The 20,764-nt window shown below is 53.6% G+C and overlaps 1 protein-coding gene across 1 annotated transcript in view; it reads right to left on the bottom strand.

Annotated features, from left to right (window-relative positions):
• The window catches only part of JPH3 (junctophilin 3), a 108,946-nt gene that overhangs the window by 67,325 nt on the left and 20,857 nt on the right, over window positions 1–20,764 (bottom strand). The window contains 2 exon segments of the mRNA XM_006762282.2: window positions 15,074–15,642; window positions 15,645–15,748. Of these exon segments, the coding sequence (XP_006762345.1) occupies window positions 15,074–15,642; window positions 15,645–15,748 (673 nt within the window).

Below are 20,764 nucleotides of genomic sequence, written 5' to 3' on the forward strand. Positions count from 1 at the left end.
GGGGGACTGGACTGGTGGGCCGAGAGCCAGCCCTGCACAGTCATGCTGTGCCCAGCAACCAGGGGGAGCAGAGGAAACGGAGCCTTATTTTGCTTGTTTCCTTGTTGCCCCGAATACATTCCCACTCAAGGCCATTTTCGAAACAGAAAGTGATGCATCTGCCGGAGGCAGCAGGGAGCGGTGGGTGTGGGCCTGGTCCCTGTGAAGATGTGATACTCCCCGTGCAGCTCCAGAGACGCGGTTAAGAGCACAGAGCAACAACAGCGAAGGGGCCCGACAGGAACAGGCCCCATGTCTGAGCACTGCGTCGTTTCCCGGGGCCACTGCTACAAACGGGCACGCAATGGGTGGGTCAGAACAAGAGAACGTCAGCCCGCACAGACTGGAGGCCAGAAGTCTGGAACCCAGGTGGGGGCAGGGCCACACTCCCTCCTGAGGCTCTAGAGGAGGGTCCTTCCTGCCTCCTCCAGTGCCTGGGGGTTCCAGGTGCCCCTTGGTTTGTGGCCACATCCCTCCCATCTGCCTCCCCATGTGTCTCTGAGCCCTCACGTGGCCTTCTTATGAGGACACCTGTCGCTGGGTTAGGGTCTGCCCTACTCCAGTCTGACCTCATCTTAACAAACTAAAACTGCAAAGACCCTACTTCCAGACAGGCCACATCTGCGGTTCTGGGTGGATATGAATTGGGGGGCACTGTTCAGCCCCCGCCAGGCCCATGGTAAGTACTGTGCTCTCAGCAGCCCCACGAGGGGGTGTTCTTATCCATTTACCATGGGGGGGGGGCGCTCAACAGAAGAGGGGGTGGGGCCCAGAGAGGCCGAGGTGAGATGGAGAGAGACAGACATCCTCTTGCCTCCCTGACACTCTTGACCTCCCAGGTGCCTCGGTGGCATCCCAAGGTCCAGGAAGGGCTCAGGGTCCAAGCAGCTTCAGTCTCTCTTGCTCGAGGCACTCACATCAGGGAGGCTCTTAACTCCTCTAACGAGAGCTCACCGGGACCTTCAGACAGAAGGGATGTCTGGTCGTCAGTGTAGAGCAAATGCAGGTGACAAGGAAGAAGACACAAATATTTATTAAAAACCCAAGTTGTGGCCCTAGCTGGTTTGGCTCAGTGGATAGAGTGTCGGCCTACAGACTGAAAGGTCCCGGGTTCAATTCCGGTCAAAGGCATGTACATCTGCTGAAGGCTCCTCCTCAGCCTGGGCCCTGGTCAGGGCGAGTGCAGGAGGCAACAGCCTGCAGACTGAAGGGTCCTGGGTTGATTCTAGTCAAGGGCACATGCCCGAGTTGTGGCTCAATCCCCAGTAGAGGGCGTGCAGGAGGCAGCTGATCAATGATTCTTACCATTGATGTTTCTATCTCTCTCCCTCTCTCCCTTCCTCTCTGAAATAAAATAAATAAATATATTAAAACACACACACACAAAACCCCAAGTTGTGAACAGTTCTCCAAAGAAGTTGCATGTGTGTGCGCGCACACACACACACACACACACACACACGATGCTCAATATCACTTGCTACTGGGGAAATGAAAATCAAAACCACAAGGAGACGCCACTGCACACCCACTAGTATGGCTAGAATCAAAAGTCAGACGACTGGCTGGGGGGCTCAGTTGGTTGGAGTGTTGTCCGGTACTCCATAAAGGTTATGGGTTCAATTCCCAGTCAGGGCACATACCCAGGTTGTGAGTTCAATCCCCGGTCTGGGTATGTTAGGGGAGGCAACTGATTGATGCTTCTCTCTCACATCGATATTTCTCTCTCTCTCCTTTCCTCTCTCTCTAAAATCAACTTTTTAAAAAAGTATTTATTGATTTTAGAGAGGAAGGGAGAAGGAGAGATAGAAACATAAATGATGGAGAGAATCATTGATCAGCTGCCTCCTGCACACCCCCTACTGGGGATGGAGCCTGCAACTCAGGCATGTGTCCTGACTGGGAATTGAGCATTGACCTCCTGGTTCATAAGTCAAAGCTCAACCATTGAGCCACACCAGCTGGGCTCTAAAATCAATTAATAAAACATATCCTCATGTAAGGATTCAAAAAAAAGGTCAGACAACAACAAGTGTTGGGGAGAATGTGAAGAGACTAGAACCCACCCTCACTGTTGATAGGAACACAAAACAGGGTGGCCGATGAAGAAAACAGTGTGGCAGTACCTCAGAAAGTAGCAATTCCACTCCTAGGTTTATAGCCAAGAGAACGGAAAACATATATCCACACAAAAATGTGTACACAAATGTTCATAGGAGGATTATTCATAATAGACAAAAGTGGAAACAACTCGAATGTCCATCAGTGGGTGACTGGATAAATAAAGGTGTTCTATCCATTCCATGGAACATAACTCAGCCGTAAAAAGAGAGGAAGCTCTGACACATGCCACAACACGGGTAAACCTTGAAAACGTAACACAGCCAGCCGCAAATGAGCACATATGGTGTGATCCCACTTATATGAAATGCCTAGCATAGGCCATTCGCAGAGGATGTAGGTTTGTAGTTGCAGGGGCCTGGCGGGAGGGTGATGAGGAGTGACTGCTAATGGGTAACAGGTTTCTTTAGGAGATAAAATGTTCTGAAAGTAGACAGTGGTGATGGCTGCACAACTCTGTGAATATACTAAAAACCACTGAATTGAACTACCAAGCAAAATAGAGACAGACTCATAGATTGAGAGCAGGCAGACAGCTCTGGTGGATTGGGGGAGGGGGGGTGGCGGGTGTTAGGAGAGAGTGGGGAGAATTGACCAAAAAAGAAAAAATAGAGAGAGAACGCATGGACATGAACAACAATGTAGAGACTGGGAAGGGGTGGGGGGAGGTGGAAGAGGGCATAGAGGAGATGGATGGTGATGGAAAAAATAAATTAGAAAAAACCAAAATAATAAATCGCACACTTAAAAAGGGTGATTTGTATGGTATGTGAATTCATCTCAATAAAAACAGCAACGGAGGCACTTCTATTGTTTCCCATAGACGTGCATCAATGAATCACTACAAGGCTCCCTTCTGAGTTTGTTCGCCCAGCACCCCCATTAGGGACTGACCCTCCCCGTCTCTGTGTCCTAATTGGGTGTCAGTCAGGGTGTCTGCCTCTGATCACCCCTCACATTTGTGGGGGGTACATGACCCAGCTGGTCAATCAGAAAATCCCATCCCTCGTGGGCAGTGAGTGGGCAGGTGACTCCAGCGGAGCCCACAGCCTTTCCACGTCAGTGCTATCCAGGTGCTGGGAGGAATCGGACTTCCCTCGCCTCCAGGATCGAGAGCTGTAAGTGTTCTGTGAGAACAAACCTGCTGGTCTTTCCTACCACATACGCAGACAACCTGCCAGAGAATGAAGTTAACACAGGGAGGAAAGCAGAACCGAGAGAGGAGGAGGAAGACAGAGCCCTGACATGATCTGAACCCTGACCCAGCGGGAATGAAAGCCAATACGATGCCTTTCCGTTTGACCTAATTTGAGCTGTGATTCTGTTGCTTGCAACTGAGTCCTGATTAATAGAGATTTTACACAGACACAGGTTTGGAGGAAACCTCAAGTGGTCAAAATGACCTCTGGTTATACATTTAGGGGTTTATCTTTCAAACAATGGAAACCAAGCTCCGCAAGGGGCTTACGCAGTGAGAAGTTCCCATTTCCCATCTTGTTCCTTTCAGACCTGCCTCTGTTTCTCCCTCCTGCCTCCACGCTGGTAGGGCTGAACCACAGCCCTAATGCTCCAATGGTGTGACTTCCCTGGGCACGAGGCAGCTGGCAGAGGGTGAGCTGGCATGAATGACCCGCTGCCTGGCAGAGCCCATAAATGGGTTTTGGAGGCAAAGGGCCATCGAGGGCAAAGTCTGGGGTGCTGGTGGAGGGGACCCGACGACAGACAAAGCCTGGGCCTCACCTTGGAGGAGTGGCTGGGGCATTTTGAGAACAGTGACATCTGTAAGCAGTGGTGGGTTCTTTCAGTAACTGAGATAAGGCCCCTTCCATCTGTAAAGTCCATCACATACATCCCTGCCAGTGTAGGTCCTTTTTCATGGGAAATTCATGCTCAGCAAAAAGCCAGGAAACGCTGGAGCAATGCCCACAGGTTGGAGGCCCCGTGCATGAGCCCTCGAGAACCTGAGAACCAAATTAATTTGGGGGAAGGAGTGTGGGGCATGAGCTAAACCTGGGCTGTCCAGGTGAGCAGGGAGTTCTGATCCAAGCTCTCTGGAGGGCAGGCTTGATTCCAGAGGCAGGAGCTGTGCTTTACAGAGTCGAGATGAAGAAACAGGAAGAAAGGCATCTGCAACCACCAGAACAGCCTGGCTGTGGGGCAGTGTGCCCCACAGTGCGCTTGAATGGACCCCAAATTTACATCCACCAGGAACCTCATTAGGAATAAAATCTTTGCAGAGACAATTAAGATAAGGTCATACTAGATTAGGGTGGGTACTAAATCCAATGATGCGTTCTTATAAGAGGAGACACAGACACAGAGAGGAGGAGGCCACGTGAAAATACAGGTAGAGAGGGAAGTGATGTGGCCACCAGCCAAGGAATGCCTGCAGCCACCAAGAGACTGAAGAGGCAGGAAGGATCCCTTCCTAGAGCTTCGAGAGGGAGCAGCTCTGCCAACACCTTGATTTTGGACCTCTGGCCTCCAGGACTGCGAGAGAATAAATTTCTGTTGCTTTAGGCCCCCCAGTTTATGGCACGTTGCTATGGCAGCCCCAGGACACTCACACAGAGATGATCAGCATTGTCTCAAAAAGGAACAATGGTCCAGTGTAGCTGGAGCTCATGGTGCGTGGGGACGAGCACAGTGAAGACACTCCTTTCTTCCTTCAAGAACTACCCACTGAACCAGTAAGCTGTATCAGTAAGCTATTTCCACAACAGCGCTGTGTAACAATCCCCCCAACAAAAGTAAGTGGCTTAAAATAATCATTTATTTTTTGCTCATGCATCTGAGTCATCCCAAGGGCCTCTCATCCTCAGGGACGGCAGGGGTGGGGGGAAGGTTTGGGGGGGGCGGTAATGGGTGCTCCCAAAGCATGTTGTCCTGACATTGGCAGAAGCACAAGAGGGGCCAGCATACAAGAATACGAAGCCTGCCAGGGCCTCAGCGTGGGAGTGGCACATCATCACTGACATCCCATCCCACTGACCAAACCAAGGTTCGAGTCGGGGGCTGAAAAGTCCCAGGGCGAAGGGCTTGGGCCCAGCATGGGGAGGAGGAATCAGGACCAAGGGTGAAATCTACCTCAGCACCTTCAGGCTCCCCACTGGGCTGAAATGAACTTAAATGGAATTAAGCAAACTTCTCAGATCTGACCAGTGTGGACAGGGCTGTCCCAGGCACTGGGGGCGCCGTTTCACTCAGGTGGGGAAACGGAGGCCTGGTGACTGCCAAGGAGTCGAAGGCAGGGAAGTCCTTTCCACACCTGTCTCCCTGCCGGTCTAACACGTCACGGGAAAGTCAACCAGGTGTCCTGGCTTTCCTTGAGATATCGTTAGTCTTCACAACAACCCCGTTGGACACACACTATCTTCAACCCATTTTACAGAGTTGAAAACGAAGGCCCAGGGAGTTTATGCACCTGGCCTAAGGCCAGAGAGGCAAGAACAGCAGAACCACTTACCATTTCTCTCAAGGATGGAGAAGAAATGGGCTCCGGCTGCAACAGGATGGTTTGGGGTTAGACTTACAGGAAAAATTCCCACAGTCACCACGTCTGGGGACATATCCAGGGCCTTCCTCCAGGGCCTTGTAAATGGCAACAGCTTCTCTTGGGAAGAAGGGAGCTCAGGGAAGGACAGATTAAAGGCTCCACAGCCCCTGGGCCTAGCCTGGGCCTAGGACCCCTGGCCCAGGACTGTCCTGGACGCAGCCAGCACAGGGCTGGCTCCCTGTTGCCTCACGTCACCCAAGGTGCTTCCAAGTGCCAAGTGGGAAAGCTGCCTGTGGGTGAGTCAGAGGCTCTGTGCATTCTGTCTAACAAGTGGCAGGGTGAAGTGCCAGATCCTCATTGCATCTGACAGCCCGCATCCCCGACCCCGTGCTTAAGGCTGAGACACAGTGGGGAGAGGACCAGAGATGGTGGAGGTGGAGGCAGGAGCCGGCTCCTCAAGTCCCAAGCCCCGACACCTGCAGCCCCGGAGAAGCACCATAGAGATGCTAGACACAGGCCCAAGGTCAAGAGTTCCTGGATCTCCGGGAAGGAACCCAAGGTGTGTGGGCATGCCCAGCCCTGGGGAGCAGCTTCTCACCCCCAGCTGAGCCCTCGGCTGGCCCTGCATCTGGTCATTTTCCAGGATCTTGCACCCACCGAGTCTCTCCTGCTCCGTTTTCTGCCTGTTTGTTTTTTATGTCCAGAGGGCAGAGTTGGAACAGATGGCTGTCACCCGTGTGACATGTGGCTGGCCCTCCCCCTGAGGCAGGAAGCTGCATGTACCCTGCACAGAGGGCCCAATTCCACAGGATCTGGAGGCACGACTGCAAAGCAGGCTACCGGGTGGGGCAGGAAAGGGATGGGCATGCCCATTCTAGGCGGGACGGCAGGGGAACACGGCGGTGGCATGCCCTATCTTCAGCCAGAACGGGAGTGCATGGATTTCCTATGGAGCTGTTGCAAGTCTCCACACACTCAGCGGCTTCAAAGAATACACACTGCTCATCTTACAGTTCAGGAGGTCAGAGGGCCAGCTGAGTCTACTGGGGCTGAGATCAAGGTGTTGGCAGGGTTGTTTCTTTCTGGAAGCTCCAGGGGAGAATCTGTTTCTTCACGTTTCTCAGCTGCTAGAGGCCGCCTGCATTCTTAGCTTGTGGCCACATCACTCCAACCTCTACTTCCGTCATTCCAGCTCCGTCCTCCTCTGGCCCTGTAACCCTGTGATTACACTGACCTGCCCCTCCTCAGATAATCCTGCATAATCCCCTCATCTCAAAACCTTAATTTAGCCCTAACTGGTGTGGCTCAGTGGATAGAGCATCAGCCTGCGGACTCAAGGGTCCCAGGTTGATTCCGGTCAAGGGCACGTACCTGGGTTGCGGGCACATCCCCAGTAGGGAGTGTGCAGGAGGCAGCTGATCAATGTTTCTCTCTCATTGATGTTTCTAACTCTCTATCCCTCTCCCTTCCTCTCTGTAAAAAATCAATAAAATATATTTTTAGAAAATCTTAATTTAATCACTCTGCAAAGTCCCTTTTGCCGTGGATGGGGACAGCCACAGATTCCAGGACATAGGACATGGACCTCTTTGGGGGCTATCATCAGCCCACCTCAGGGAGAAACCCCTCGGGGGCACAGCCATTGTCAAGGCCACCCACGCACCACCGCCTCCTGCAGGCCTCCCTCCCAGCCAAGGTAAACTGGTGCAGCCTTTTCCCCAAGCAATGTGGCAGCATCTCCCACAGACTTTAAACACACCCACCTCTCAGCCAGCAGTGCCTGCTCTGGGAGATCATGGTGTAAACATACCCATGCCAGCAGCAAGGTGGGTGGACGAGGAGAGTCTGCTGCTGTATTTGAAAGACTGAAAGATCGGACGCATCCAAAGCATTGATAAATAGAGTAAGGGTTGGACCAACAGGGGGCATTCCGTAGCCATGAGAGAAACATACCAGTCTAGATAGGCTGATATGGAAAGATGTCCTTGATGTGAGTGAGGAGAAAAGCAAAACAAATTATAAAGCAACACGGACAGTGCAATGCCATTACATACAAGAAATCATGTAGGTATGACATACCTATCTGCATATATGTTGAAAAGACTGTAATTTCCTGTGTCAACATAAGAAACATTCAAACCTGTAAAGAAATTTTGTGAGTTTATTTGAGCCAAACTGTCGACAATTGCCGGGAAGCAAAATATCGATGGACTGAGATAATGCTCCGGAAAATGAGAGTTTTGCATCTTATTTTATACATTACAATCAAAGGAGAAGGTGTAAGTTGGTTACATGAAATCCACTGGTGATAGATTGGGGAGGCAGGAGAAAGCAAAGTGGGGAAACTTTTGGGATTGGATAATAAGTAAAATATAGACACGTTTCTTTTCTATAGGTGGTGCGGGATAGTTAACCGTCAACGATTAACTCAATAACAATGGGGGGATGTGTGGTCTCCACAGAGCAGTGCCTGTACTTTGAGGGGTCTGGAAAAAGGAAGATTACTTTGACATTCCAATGATATATTATCTAGACGCAAAAAGGCAATAGATAGGCTCAGTTAAGGCAAAAGTTGACCTTTGTCAGGGAAGATACAGGCCTGGGACATGACTATCTGCCATGACCTGCTTTTAGTTAAAAAGTTTTCGTTTCAGACCATCCTTTGTGGTTACTTTAGGTCTCTGAGTTTGCAAGGCTGCCACGCAGGCCTCCCCTGAGTTTGTCAGGTCAGCGTGTGGCCCCTTTCATCCACACCTGTAAGGAGATGAGCAGGGTCTGCTGGGACACAGTTACTTCATCCCAATCTGTTTGGCTGGTTTAAGATTTTACAAGCAGACCCTCCCTGAGCAGGGCACACCTGAGGCGTCTACACCAAATCTTCCCCATTCCAGCAGCAACGCTGTATTCGGAGAACATTCCAAAGGAGTCAGCCAACACCCCCATATTTACAACTGGAGGGGACCGGGTGGGGGGTGTCCCTGAATTTAGCCCCGGCCTGACGGGGCTGAGAGACGGAGCAGGGCAGAAGGGAGTCCCCAGGTCTAGTCTTGGCTCTGAGGCCCGGCACTGCCCTCTAATACAGGGGCGTAGCTCTAGGTCGTAACCCCCACTGAGCCCATTTTCCTGGTCAGAGGTGGTCCCTATCCTTCAGAGGGCCTGCCTGCCTAGCGTGAGGTTCTGAGAGCAACGATCAATTAGCCATGTCTGCCATGGTTGCAGGAGGGAGGAATGGCTGCCAACACGCCAAGAATTTGTCATTTCCCATCTAAATGCCTATCAAGGTCCCTCCCGGCTCCACCTGCCTGCGATTCTGCTCACTCAGCAAAGCATCACAAGACAAGGCGTCAGCTGACAGCCGGCACGCGGGCCTGTTGCTACAGCCCTGTCAACTGCCATGGCGACCTCAATGCACAGGAGCAGGTGTCCTCATCCGGCCAACCAGCTCCGGGAAGGCTCCCGCCTCCTCCAGGACAGACAGATGCCCTCTGCGCCCTGGGCCTCTCAGCCCAGCCCTTCCTCCTGCCCACACACCCATGTTCATCCGCGCTGCTCCCAGGGGAACAAGAGCTCTTCGAAAAACACAGCCATCCCTGTCCGCCGCCTCCTCACCCCCAAGCACAGCGAACGGTCACTCCCAGGACGCAGAGCTGGCTCCAAGCTCTAGGCTGCGGGTTGAGCGCCAGAGGGAAGCCAGGCCAAGAAGTGGGGGGCAGAGATGCAGAGGGTTTGGAGCATCATCCTGCCCAGTGTGTTCTGGAGAGCTGTGCCCCACCACTCCAGCCACACAACCCAAAGAGCAAGTTCAGGAGCCAACCTCGTCCCCCGCAGGAGGAGTGTTGCACACAGTGAGTTCTCATCCTCACCTTCCTAGACACCCCCATGCCTGGGTGCTGTGCTACACACACACACACACACACACACACACACACACCATCTGGTGTGATCCCTACCACACGGGACCCCTCTGCGGAGTCGGTGACCCACCACGGCTACAGAGCAAGCCGATGCATCAGGACTTGGACCATCTCTGTGGGATGTCGGGGCCCAGGCACCGCGACACTCAGCTAAAACTCAGGAGCACACAGTTCTCCCTCCCATGAACTTTGCCAGAAGATGCTGCCTTGCTGGACCCAGGAGGGTCCACCTCGCACCCTGGAGAATCTGTGGGCACTAAGGGGCAAGCGGGATCCCAGGGTCCCCTTGGAAATGAGTGATGACTCAGCTGTGGCAACCCCTGCTCCCTATGAGCTTGACCCAGTCGTCCCGTGCCCTAAGGTGGCCACGGCCACTGCCATACCTCCGGGTCCCCAGAACCAAAGGAAGTAGCCTTTGTCCTTGACAATGAAAGTGGGGCCGAAACAGTTATACATTCATTCATTCCAAACTATTACACAGACGCTTTGCTGTTAAGCCACACACGGCCCTAGGCTCCAGTGACTCAACGGTGAATCTCTGGCCTGGGGAGTTCATGTTCTAATAGAATAGTCAGTACATGATAAGAAACACCTCCTCCTCTCAGCTCTTTATACTTTGTAAAACCCTCCGACATCTCTTCACAGTAACGTTTGAGATAAATCACACAGGAGGCAAGAGAGGGGTCCTAGCAAAAGGGACACCACCAGGTTCCCATGTAACTCTTCCGGGGTCTGTAGGGTCCAGGAGGTCATGGGTTTCACAGCAGCCAGAACCCTCCCTGCCCGGCTGGGGGCAGATATAGCTAGCATAGCTAGCCGATCCCAGTACTCTCTCCCTTGGCACTTGGTGCAGTGTCAGACACCTGCTCAAGCATAAACCATCAACCCAGGACACTGCTGAATGTCCTGGGGCCACCACCCAGAGGTAGGAAGGAAAGAGGCAAACAGGCCACAGTCTGCCCCGACTGGCCCCCAGCTTGACTCTGAACAGCACCTTCATCTCTTTTATACCTTGGGGAGCTGTAAGGATTTGCATGACAAAAGGCTGTGTGACTAAAAGGTCAAGTGTGACATCTCTGCACTAGGGGTTCTCTATGCCTCTTTCATCTCTAGTTTAGATTTCGATTCCCAACCAGACCACAGGCTGGACCAGGACCTCTGCTGAGCAACAGGTGATGGCCATTAGGTTTCATCTTCCAGGCCAGCAGCTAGGAGCACTGTGATTGACTAGTTATGTCTGCCATGGGCGAGGCAAAGGGTGAGAAACAGCAGGTGCAATGGTGACATAATTGCTATCTAGGTAGAAGATACTTCATAAAAGTGTCCTGAGTGTATGGAGGCAAGAGAAGTCCTTATCTGTGGTCCATCCGAATACAGGCGCTTACAGCAGTTAGTTGAGAGTGCCCCTGCGTTTCCCACTTGGCTGGGTGGCAGGGCAGAAGGAATACAGCACAGCCCGTCTCTGATGGCAGTTCACAATTTGGGGAAGAGGACCCGACAGGAGGAAGTCACAGGTGAAGGACAGTGGCACCTTCTGCTCTGATTCAACTCATCCAATCAACCCGCCTGGCTCTCCCGCCCCTCACCCTCGCCTCACACTGAAGACCCCGTCAGGGCACCCTCCACCTTCTGCCTCGTCGCAGGCACATCTGTGGGCGTCTCCTCTCCGCTGTGGCCTCCTGTGAGAGAGGAGAGCCGCGGTTCTCGGGGCAGCAACTGGGGGCTCCTCAGGAATGCAGGTTCTTAGGTACCCACCTGCCACATCAGAAGCTCTGGAGGCCCAGCCATTTGCATCTTACACACCTTCCGAGGGTGCTGAGCTCACCTGAGAATCACCTAGAGACGTGAAGGGCTCTGCAGCCGGGAGCTCAGCACCTCGGGGCGGCCAGCATGTGTCTGAGCACCGCAGGCAGTTCCAGCACACAAGGGGCAGGGCCGGCGAGGGCCTGGGAACCTGCTGCAGACCCTGTCCCGGGAGGAACCCCCACACCCCCTTAGCTGTGCGGCCAGTCCCCGGCCCTTAGCCACTGTGGGCCTCTCTGAAATGGAGAGAATGGGACCACCTCTCAGAACTCAAACTCGGTGAGACCCCCATCTAACATGGAAGCCTGTGTCCCCCTCCTAGCAGCAGCTGCCCCCGGCGCTCTGAGGAGGACACACCAAACCGTGTCTCTGATTAAGCTCAATAACCCACACCCAGCGGCCATAGCTCCCTTGTTGCCTGGCGATCTCTTTCTTTGGCTGTGACAGTGACTGGAGTCCACCCAGGGCCAGCCACTCTGCAGCCCCCTGGGGCCGCCGTGCCACTTTCACCCTCCACTGGAGGGTGGGCCTTGGGGCCTGGGGGGCACTGACCCAGCCGTCCACCTGCTGCTTTGTTCTCGAGGACGCAGCCTCTGTTCCCTCCTTTTTTCCAAATCTAAGCCCACTGAGAAACTGCAGGACAAGAAGCCCCCCTCCCCACCCCCCCCACCTCCCCGCAGCCTGGAACGAGGCTCAGACTCATGCCCATCGTGGTAACCAGGACCATGCCACTTCCGGCCTCCAAGGAGCAACCCTGGGCACCAGGAGCCAGCACGACAAGGTCACACGCATGGATGTGCAGACATGCCCACCTCCCTGCAGGGCCAGGAGCTGGAGGGGGGAGGGCTGGCATGGCTCAGGAGAGGGTCGGGGGTCAGAGGAGCACACCGGGCCCCACACAAGCTGAGGGCTGTGTGCGTTGCTCCTCCCGGCCTTCGATGGGAAATGGTGCAGAGAGGGCTAGCCCCTTCCCCAGGTAACTCGGCAGCGATGGCCCAGGCTGGACACTGCTTTGACGGCTCCACGCACCACCTGAGGTTTGCCCCGCTCTCAGACAGGTTTTAAATGCCAGGCTCTGCGGCCTTGTTCCCATGATCTGGGAGACCCGCTTAGGGGGAGATGGAGGGGGCCAGGGGGCTGCGTCCCCCCTCCCCGCCCCCCAGCATTGCACAGACCTGGCTCTGCATCAGCCTGCCCTCAGTGCCCATGCCTGTGTGTGTCTGAATGTGCATGTGCGTGTCTGAATTGTGTGGATATGAATGGGTGTGTGTTATGAGTGTGTGTGTGCGTTTGTGTGGGGTGTGTAAATCTGTGTGTACAGAGTGGGACACTTCAGTCAGCCAGGCTGGTTCTCAGAATGGGGTAGGGCTCCAAAGCCCCAAATGTAGCAGGTACATGCAACCAGGAACCCACTTTACTCTTCCCCGACCACCTGCCCAGGCACTGGTCACACCTTGACCAGACTTAATCCTCTCCCCTCCCTCGCTCAGGCCTCCCCACACCAAGTAACACACTGGCAGAGGCCTCCCCAGGCAGCGTGGGAGCACCAAGGCTGGCGGCCAATGCCCCACGGTCCTGAGCTGCCCCAACTTCTTTGTACGCCCCCTGCCCTCCTGGCCCCGCGCCCTGGCCCTCTCCTGGACCCTGCTGCTCATCAATCAGCCCTCATGAAACCCACACTCTTCCCTCCCTGGGGGAACGGGCGGCCCCAGCTCAGGACGAAGCTGTCCTCACTTCAGTTCCCAGGGCTTCACGGCAGGCAGGCAGCATTACTCCTATTTCACAGACGAGGAAACTAAGGCTCAGAAACCTGCCCGAGTGGAGTTCCCTGGGTGTGCTGGCTCTGAGCTCTGCCCACACCACCACCTCGTTTTCTTAATGGAACCAGCACCCCCCATTTCTGGGGGATTTGTCAGAAAACTCCTCAGTCCTAAGAAGTTCGCCTGGTCATCAGACGCTAAAATTAAACCAGTTCCATGTCCACTGAATGCTGCGCTCCTGCCTCCCAGGCCCTTGGCCACGAACTAACCTGCAGCCAGATGGGAGCGGTCATGAGCACCCCAAATCTTTGACGATGCTGGGGCCTGCCCTGTAACTGCTTCTTGTCCACTGAGGTCAACAAAACATAATACAAAAGATAAACACTGAAAGGAAAGAAATAGGGCAAAATGCCAACAAGAGTCTCTAGTGACATAGCAGACCAGACCTGATGTTGTTTTTCTCCTTTTCCATTCTATTTTCCAATTTCTCTATATGGGGCAAGTATTACCCTTATAATGGAAAAAATAACGACGGAACCTAATCTGATCCTAAAATACCAGGTGAGTCGTCACAAATGCGGCTCCTATTTATTTCTGCTGCCTGACCATGTCTGGGGGAGCAGAGGGGTGCGCAGAGCAATTCTGGCCTCGGTGTCAGGGAGTAATGCCATTTCCCTTTCGGCCTCTTGGAATGGATTTCATTTCCCTCTGAAGCCTCAGATGCCGTGAGTGGCAGATATTCTGCCAACCACATTTTTGTTCTTCCACTGTGGATCAAAGGTCACTGAAAACCACAACCAAATGAGCTAAAATTTTAATTAAGTGATGAGGTTGGGAAGGTCTGAGCATCCTGAGCCAGGAACTTTCCTGGAGTAACTCTAGGCTGCCTCTGGCTGGGAATACAGAATCATCCAGAAAGACGCCGCTCCAAGAAGCCTCCTGTCTGAGCACCCTGAGGGACCGAAAGCAGTCCCCAGGCCCTGGTCCCAACGCCCAGGACTCTCAGGGCACCCGAGGGCCCTGCCCTGACCCAGGAAAACAAACAGACGGTGAAAGCTCCTGGCTAACTCCATCAGGGATTGTTCCTTTAGAAGCCAGGAGTGTGGCAACCTGGGGCCCTGGGTTTCAACAGGGCAGCTTCCTTCAACCTGCGGCAGGCACCTGCCATGTTCCTGCTGCCCACAGCCTCCCACAGCCTCACCGGGACCACACCTGGGCTTACACGCTTACCTCTGCAGCCCCCAAGGAGACCCTCCCTGGGCACCCACTCTTCCAGCACTGAAGCCCACCCCTGCACTAATACCAAAGACACCTCAAAATCCAACATGGTGCCCAGCCACATCAACTCCAGACCTGCTGCTTAGGGGCCAGCAGCCCTGCTGACCCCAAACTCAAAGTCCTGAACCCCATTCAGAACAGCTGCTGGCCCGCAGCACCAAGTCTCGCCTGGCGCCTACAGCCGACCTGTCCAGTTGGTGCTGTCTCCCAGGGCCCAGGGACAATCTGGGCTGGAGGCCAGATGGCCAGGGCAGCTTTCACCCTCCTCCCACGTCCCAGCAATGCCGGGCACTCCAAACCCAGCTGGGAACGCGGCCACGGTGGCACTGCACCTTTCTCTTAGCTGGCACCATCCTATGCCTCTTACCAGCAGAATGGCCCACCTTCTCTATCCATCAACATTTTACATTAAACACCAGCACATAAAATAGACAAAAGAGATACTGCTCTATTTAAGGAGGGGCAATATGACCGAGAACCTCTCAGATCAACCATTTCCTTGCCTCACCTCTGAGAATCTCTGAGGAACCCCAGGGCTCCCAGGGGCATAGTTTGAGAAACGCCAGTGTAGGCTTCTAACCGGGCAGCATGACTGGTCAGACCAGGCCCAGCTGGCAACTCAGAACCACCCCGCTGCCCGTGCCACCCCCTCACCCGCCTACCTGGAGGCTGCAATCTCCGCCTTCTGCTTGGCAATGGTGGCAGCCCGCTCAGCGGCTTCCACAGCCCGGTCCACCTTCTCCCGGATCTTGCTGGCACGCAGCGGGATGAGGTTCTTGCGCTTGCCGCTCACGAGGATGTTCTGCTTGTACTTGCCCTCCTCTTTGGTGCCGTCGGGGAAGGTCATGCAGCCGTAGCCGTGCCGCCGGTTGCTGGCCCACTCGCCCTCGTACTTGAGCCCGTCGGAGCGCTGGCTCACGCCGAAGCCTGCCCGCTTGTCATTCTTCCACTCGCCCACGTAGGTCTCAGTGGTGGTGGCGTCGATGTCGTCCTCGATGACCGACAGCTCGGCCTCGCCCTCGCCCAGGCTGATGGTGGAGTGGATGTCACTGGCCGTGGAGCTGACGGTGCTCATGCCGGCCTCGCTGCGGAAGGAGCTCTGCTTGCTGCGCTGGCTGGCCAGGCTGCTCTTGGACTCGGACTTGCGCAGCTTCAGCCCGCTCAGCAGCGAGCGCCGGAACAGCCCCTTCTTCTTGTTCTTGAGGAGCTCGGAGTCGCTGTGGGCCACGAGCAGGTCCTCAGGGGCGAGCGGATGACCGCCGCCATGCCGTAGGGGACACTCTGCCGCACGCCATAGCCTTGGCGCATGCCCCCGACCCACTGGCCCTGGTAGGTCCCTGCGGAGACAGAGGAGAATGGGTGAGCTCCCAAGTCAGTGACGGAGGACGGGCACCTTCCAGGGTGGACAGAGACCCGATGGTCCTCCTATCTTGGGGCAACTCAGTGAGGTTTACAGACTGTGGTGCATTTTGACAACTTATATCACTTACGGTTATTTTTAAAGACCCTTCCATCCTGCTTCCCACAGTTGCATTTTGTCCTCTCCCTTAGAAGTTGGGGAGGGAGGAGGGAGGCCAGGAGTCGGTGCTACACAGTCAGGGGCACAGAGTCACGAGTAAACGGGAGCGCTCCACCTAGACCTGGGCCGAAGGCCCCCGAGAGAAGACCGCAGGGACACCGTGAAGAAGAAAGCAGAGGCACATCCCGGTGACGGCAGCTTCGGGGACACAGACCTGGCCTGCAAACAGCGCTGACAAGGCTAACTTCCCCACGGCCAGAGGTTTCCAAGAGGAGTTCGGATGAGCACTCGGTGGGGACACCTTTAACTGCACGGGGACTTTAGTGCTTCAAGACCTTACGGTTTGAAATGGGCAGGCCTGATCTCCCCAAAAGGATCAAAAGGAGGGACTTGAAGAGATCTTTGTCACATTCACAGCAGCACTATTCACGCCAGCCAACAGGTGGAAACAACCCAAGTGTCCATTGAAGCATGAGTGATTTAACAACGTGCCATCTAGCCATACATGGAATATTATTCAGCCCTAAAAGGGGAAATTCTGGCCCATGCTATCACATGGATGAACCTTGAAGACATTATGCTGAGTGAAATAAGCCAGTTACAAAAGGCCAAAAACTGCACTATTATATTTACATGAAGCATTTAGAATAGTTAGATTCATAAAAACAGAAAACAGAATGGAAATTGCCAGGGGCTGGTGGGAGAGAGAAACAGGGAGTTGTTTAATGGAAACAGAGTTTCTGTTTGAGGTGATGTAAAAGTTTTGAAACTAGAAGTGATGGTTGCATAACACTGTGAATGTAATTAATGCCGCTGAACTGTGATTAAAATGGCATGTTTTTTGTTATCTGTATCTTACCATAATAAAAGAAAAAGAAAAAAATCAGGAAAACTGAGCCCGTATTCTTGCTCTACATACGGCTGTGTGACTTCAGGTGAGTTTCTGGACCTCTCTGACCCCCCGTTTCCTTACCTATCACAGGAGTCTAAAATTCCTCATATTATGGGTCGTTGTGGGAATTAAATGACTCAGCATGGTGCCATATATGAAGTCAGCCTCACCCTGCATCTGTCCTGTGTTGTTAGAATTGTCACTAGGCCTTAGCAAAGCACCAATGAGGGGACATTCTACCTACCTGGTAAGGGCTTTGGGTGAGGATGCGGGGGGCGGGGGGAGAGGAAGGGAGGGAGGGTTCTTGTCCCATTACTCTTCTAACTTACTACAGCAGAGGCTTAGAGACTACAAATCAGAGGCTCAGAGGCTAAAACTTGCCAATATGCAGGTTTTATTTGTCCCAAACAGCATTTTTATAAAACACTGGAATTGACTGCCAACATTTCAAATTCAAGAGATTTCACATGAAAGTTCAGATCTCTTGTTTCTCCTAAAAAGTACAAGATCTAGCCACCCTGGGTCTTCAGTTTCAGACAGTAAAATGGACTTGAGTGCAGCAGCAGCTGCCCCATCTAGATAGGCACACCCCATCCAGTCTGCCCCCCTCCCCTCTACTCCCTGCTATCTCCCACCTAGGCCACCTCCTTTATGTACCTGTCCTGCATTGGAGGTAAAATCTAAACCAAGTGTGGGATCCGAACACGTGGTCCCAAATGATCCATCACTGATTTGTCACCACTCCACACGGCCATCACCCCCAAGTCAGAACTGGTCCTGACCACGCATAGGTTTCTCTGTCTCCGAGACCTCGTCCACAGAGCCTCTCCGTACCCCAAATCCCCACCCGACCATTCAAATCACACCCAACCCAGCCCAGCTCGCACCCCTTCTGAATAACAGCGGGGTGAGCACTCCAGCCCACAGTGCTCCCCACCGAGCAGTCGCGGCATCAGGCCTGCACCCAGTACTCCACGGGGACTCAGGAGAGGGCCTGGGTTCTTCCGCATTTGCTGACTGCATCTTCCCTGCTCAACCGGATTACAAGCTCCCCAGGGGGAACGGGCCTTGCGTTCTAGACACCTCATTCTTCACACGACACAAACCCAGCCCCCGGAGGAGGATGCGCAAACAGGCCAGAGTGGGCCAGGGCCCCAGGAGCCGGAGAGCCCTCTGCTCCAGCAGGAGCAGCCTGTCCATTTCAAGTGACCCCGCCCCAGGTGTTTCCGAGGAGCAGAGCCTGAGACCACATCCTTGTGCACACGACTCGTAGGCGGAGGGGGCACAGGAGGGAGGGAGGGCAGGGGAGAGCCAGCCTGATGGCATGGGGGGCTAAACTGAATTCATCCCGCCCTGAGGTGAGGGGGTTGGACTTCTGGACCCCCAAAGGTGGGGCTGGGGCACAGGGTGAGGCAGCTAAGGTAAGGAGTAGGCCCACTGCCATCAACACTGGAAGCTGCCCTGACTCGGGGCATCCTCTGCCCTCCTCCCCCTCAGGTGGCATGGCCCATGCTGGGCAGGGTGCACCTTCTCCCCAAGGAGGCAGTGCACCTCCATGCCCACAGCACCCACTGCACCACCACCCCAGGATCAGCCTACTGGCTGCCAGCAGCGGACAGCCGTGGAGGGCCAGGCAAAGGCAGCGACTGACTGTGTCACTCAGCATCCCAGCGTGGCCCGTGCTGGGCGGAGACGCCAAGGCTTGCCTCGGTCAGGGTTACGAGGAAGGCTCTGCGACCCGGTGGCTTCTCCCCTGCCTGGGTGTGAGGTGGCCAGTGAGGAGTGGCCCTTAACAAGGCCAGTCTGCTGCCTGGACAGTGGCCTTCCTGCAGCCCCTCAAGCTGGCAACAGGCTGCCATTGTAAGGACTCTCACTTCCCAAGCTCATTCCTGCCTTACTGCCCCTTCTACTTGTGAGCTGGGGATGGGGCTGCCAGATAAAACGCAGGGCGCCCAGTTAAATCTGCATTTCACTAGAACAACACACACTTTTCTAGGGGATACTGCATGGGACATGTCTATACTAGGGGAGGTCAGGCCGATGATCTGAAATTCAAATTTAACTAGCAGCCCACAGGTTATTTTGCTGAATATAGCCACCCCACTGGAACCTCCCATGACAACTCCTGGGTTTTGCCGAGGCTAGGGTGCTAAGGGTGGCAGCCCCTCCCAAACCGAGGACCCCTGCAAAGGAAGGAGACCAACCACCCTGCCCCCACACCACTGCTTCCCCTCAAGGGAGGCTGGACTTGGAGATAAGGATGGAGTGAAAGTCAGAGAGCAAAGGGATGATGGACAAATAAAGGTGGGTCCATACAGTGGAGTATGACTCAGCCTTAGAAAGAAAAAACTGACACAGGCTACAGCAGGGATAGACCTGAGGACATTATGCTGGGAGATAAGCCAGTCACAAAACGACAAATCCTCCATGAGCTCATTTACATGAGGCCCCAGGGGAGTCAGATTCATAGATGGAAGTAGAAGGGCTGTGCCAGGAACTTGGGGTGTGTGTGGGGGGGTGGTGTTTAGTGGGGACAGAATTTCAGTTTGGGAAGATGGGAACGTTCTGGAGATGGTGGTGGTGACGGTTGCACAACAATGTGAATGTGCTCAATGCCACTGAACTGTACACGTGAAAATGGTAGACTTCATGTTGTGTATATTTTGCTACAATTAGAAAAAAGAAGCGCCGTCCTAACCAGTTTGGCTCAGGATAGAGCGTCGGCCTGCGGACTGAAAGGTCCCAGGTTCAATTCCGGTCAAGGGTATGTACCTGGGTTGCGGGCACATCCCCAGTGGGAGATGTGCAGGAGGCAGCTGATCGATGTTTCTCTCTCATCGATGTTGCTAACTCTCTATCCCTCTCCTTCCTGCCTCTCTGTAAAGAATCAGCTATATATATATATTTTTTTTTTTTAAAAAAACAAAACATTTTATTGATTTTTTACAGAATATATTTAAAAATAAATAAATAAAAAAGAAGTGCAGGTACTCACAGGAGCCTCATGATGGCCTGCTGGAGGCCGTGAGGCGCAGGGGCTCGTGGGGGAGTTAGGAGCAGGGTTTGAACCCCAAATCCACTTTTTGGATCTGTGACCTTGGAAAGTGCTTTAACTTCTCTGTGCCTCAGCTTCCTCATCTGTAAAATGGGGGAGGCGGTTGTGCAGACCAAATGAGGTAATCGACATAAAGTGCTGGCTGGTCATTAACAGTCAGTTAATAATTATTAATCATCGCCATCAAAACCTTAAGGGGTAAACAGCACCTCACTCCTCTGTCAACCCTGTGAGCTGGATGCCTTTGTTACTGTTCCCGCAGACACAAACACACAGAGGGTGTCTAACAAAAGATCAAGGGCAAACCTTGAGTGACAGAGCAGGCGGAGCAGGGTCCCTCCCACTCTCCCTGAGCTCCCATGCCATGTCACCCTGGCCCTGCACAAGTGGCCCAACTATGTCCTGGAGGAGCTGGGTGACCAGGACAAACCAAAGGTTCCATGTCAGTGAAAGGAGGCCAACCACTCAGCGCCTTATTCCTGAAACCCCGTGCCTCTGGAGGCCCCTGGGTGGATTAGCTAACACTAGGGAGGGTCAAAATGTGCACACAGGGCATGCGCTGGGCCCAGAGAAGGGTGACCAGCAAGGAGAAAGGACCTGGACATAGCTTCATGTCCTGAACAGGCAAATCCAGAAGCAGAAAGCAGACTGGCAGCAGCTGGGGGAATGGGAGTGACTGCTAGTGAGCACGGGGTTCCCTTTCGGGGAGATAAAAATGGTTTGGCGCTAGATAGAGGTAGAATTTGTACAGCATTGTGAATGTGTTAGATGCCACTGAACTATCCACTTTGAAACGGTTAGTTTTACATGATGTAGATTTCATATCAATTTTTCAAAAAAGATATGATGATTAGTAACAGAGAAATGAAACATGGTAAAAAAAATAT

This window comes from Myotis davidii, unplaced genomic scaffold (genome assembly GCF_000327345.1).
Source record: "Myotis davidii unplaced genomic scaffold, ASM32734v1 scaffold77, whole genome shotgun sequence".
NCBI classification, from domain to species: Eukaryota; Metazoa; Chordata; class Mammalia; order Chiroptera; family Vespertilionidae; genus Myotis; species Myotis davidii.